This window comes from Penaeus monodon, chromosome 40 (genome assembly GCF_015228065.2).
Source record: "Penaeus monodon isolate SGIC_2016 chromosome 40, NSTDA_Pmon_1, whole genome shotgun sequence".
NCBI lineage: Eukaryota > Metazoa > Arthropoda > Malacostraca > Decapoda > Penaeidae > Penaeus > Penaeus monodon.
Window position 1 is genome coordinate 15944601 of NC_051425.1, and position 2500 is coordinate 15947100.

At 42.4% G+C, this 2500-nt stretch overlaps 1 protein-coding gene across 3 annotated transcripts in view; it reads left to right on the plus strand.

Moving 5' to 3' along the window:
• LOC119598164 (galactosylgalactosylxylosylprotein 3-beta-glucuronosyltransferase S-like) overlaps positions 1-2500 on the plus strand; it is a 59842-nt gene that overhangs the window by 51020 nt on the left and 6322 nt on the right. The window contains exon 1 of one of the 3 annotated variants that reach the window (XM_037947802.1): positions 729-1468. The exons of 1 other annotated variant lie outside the window; for it this stretch is intronic. In XM_037947802.1, coding sequence (XP_037803730.1) covers positions 1074-1468 — 395 coding nt within the window. In that variant the 5' untranslated portion in view covers positions 729-1073. Of the gene's footprint in view, positions 1-728; positions 1469-2500 lie in introns of those variants that run through there. One more of the 3 variants, XM_037947801.1, reaches the window with a different exon arrangement.

Consider the following 2500-nt stretch of genomic DNA (forward strand, 5'->3'; position numbering starts at 1 on the left):
AAGGCCTGTTTTCTGCATTACTTCTCAGTTAAATGAAATACTCAAAGCTTCGCGTAGTATACAACATTTCCTTGTTCCCCTGTTAGTTAATTCCTGCCTGCTCCGGCTGTATACCAGTATAAACTACGTCATGCAGAGAGGGGAAGCTCAGCCATTTCTTTGAGAACCCAAGCAAAAGACGTAAATTATCAGGCCACAGTGGAAGCACCTAAAGCAATCGCAGGACAAACAATCTGACCAGTTTCTAAGGTCTTGCGCAGTCTGATGTCAACCTCCAGTAAAAGTCAGTAATTGCACTCACGACTTTCCGCCTTTTGTAGCAATTCTTAATGCGTAGGTTGACAGAACGTGGTTATTTCCTTTCATTATATGGACACAGTAATGAGTTTTACCCCAGAAGGGATTGTGTGGTTTTGCTCTTAGATATACTGTGATATCAAGCTTCTCTTATACCTTACGTTAAAAATTCGTGCCGCCCCCCCGTTTTACCCAAAATGATTAATGAATGAATAAAATTCTATTAAACAAGCACAGGTTTGGCCAGTTGAAAGCCTCTGAATCACTCCTGAGAAAACACAAAGACGCTGGGTTCTTAGCAATGTGTCACTCAAGTAGAGTTTCATACTAGATTCCGGCTTATGGATTTCTATAGGAGAGACATTACTTTTAGTTGCAATATTACAGCTTGAGTTTCTGCGCACCCTAGGCAGGGTTGGGGGGAGGGGGATTAAGGGATGTGATAAGAAATGATCAAACAGGACTAATACTTACAGCAAACTAGTGTACGGGTACATTGAGAAGTGACAATGCTCTTTGCGCACCAGTAGTTTCTTCGTCTTTATTGAAGAGCGGGAGAAATAGTCTGTTAGGCTTGTTAAGTCTATGAGTAAATGCTATCAAAATGAAAACACCATGCAAGGGTCTCGCCTCTCTCCTTTATTACCCAGTCTACTTTTAATTTCAAGGTAGTTAGCTACCCTCGGCTTCCCTTCCCATCCTTAAATTAAGGAATCCTCCTCCCCCTCTTTACTCCATCCAACGTGGCAGCTTACGTCGAGACAGCACTTCGATGTATGAACCATTTTACCTGCCATACTGCTTACTTTGTTCTTGTTTTTCTCAGTATCATCCTCCCTTCAGACTGTCTTTCCATAGCCCCCTACTCAGCGCTGCGAGACGCACACCTAAACAAGTCATTTCATTTTCATTTTGACGTTATTCTTCTTGTCATTACATGTATATTTCTTTCTTCTTATCTCATTCCATTCTCTTTCCCTACAGCGAGCCTAAGATCTCCCGCTCTCTTCCCCAGAGCAGAAATGGCGCTCATACGCAGACCATGTTATCTCGTGTGCGTCGCGCCCTTCGCCCTCGCCATGGTCGCCTTCATGGGGCTCTCTTCAGGAGGAATCGAGGGCGGCGGCGCAGCGAGAAGAGGGCTACAGGACGCTGGCGGACGATCCACTGGGTGAGATAGATGGCCTGATAGACAGAGGGAGATGGGCAAAGAGGTAGGTGGGCAGGGAAAAAGGTAGTTGGACTGAGAGGGGATGTAAGGTAAATAGACGGCTAGACAGACTAATAACCAAATGAAGAGATAACTAGGTAGGGGGATGGAGTGGTGTGTATGTAGGTAGATAGGGCGATAGACAGGTTGACGTGCAGGTAGAGAGGTAGATGGAGGGATAGGCAGATGTATCAGCATACGGGTGTAACAGCCCAGACTATACCCCCCCCCCCCCCCCCGCGTCCAGAATATGCCCGGGGGTATAAGTTAGGGTAGGTCAGTTTACATCACTGGGTATAGAGTGGGCTAAGATAGAAAATGCTCCTTTAGGCCAGAATATATTCCCTTCCTATTTGCATGTAACAATTATATTAATATATTACAACTGCAGACATTTTTAGAAAATTTTACATGCACATTTTTGTGGCAATGGGCATGGACAAGTATTCAGTTGATGGTAGTCAAAATTGAAAAGTACAAACCATTTGTGTTTTCTACTAATATATAGATAGATAGATAGATAGATAGATAGATAGATAGATAGATAGATAGATAGATAGATAGATAGATAGATAGATAGATAGATAGAGAGATAGATAGATATATAATCTCCGTTTTCTGTGGCCTGTGTATGACTGTATTGTTATTAGTATCATTATTATTATAATTATTATTGTTGTTGTTGTTGTTATTATTATTATCATCTTATCATAATTATCATTATCATTATCATAATTATCACTATAAAGATTTATATATTTCTTTTATGTAGACACACACACAAATGCTAGATACGCACACGTACCTGCACACACATAAAGGCATCGGGCATTATCCATATCTGCGACACACACGCGCACGCATACGCAAGCATGCACACACACACACACACACACACACACACACACACACACACACACACACACACACACACACACACACACACACACACACACACACACACACACACACACACACACACACACACACACA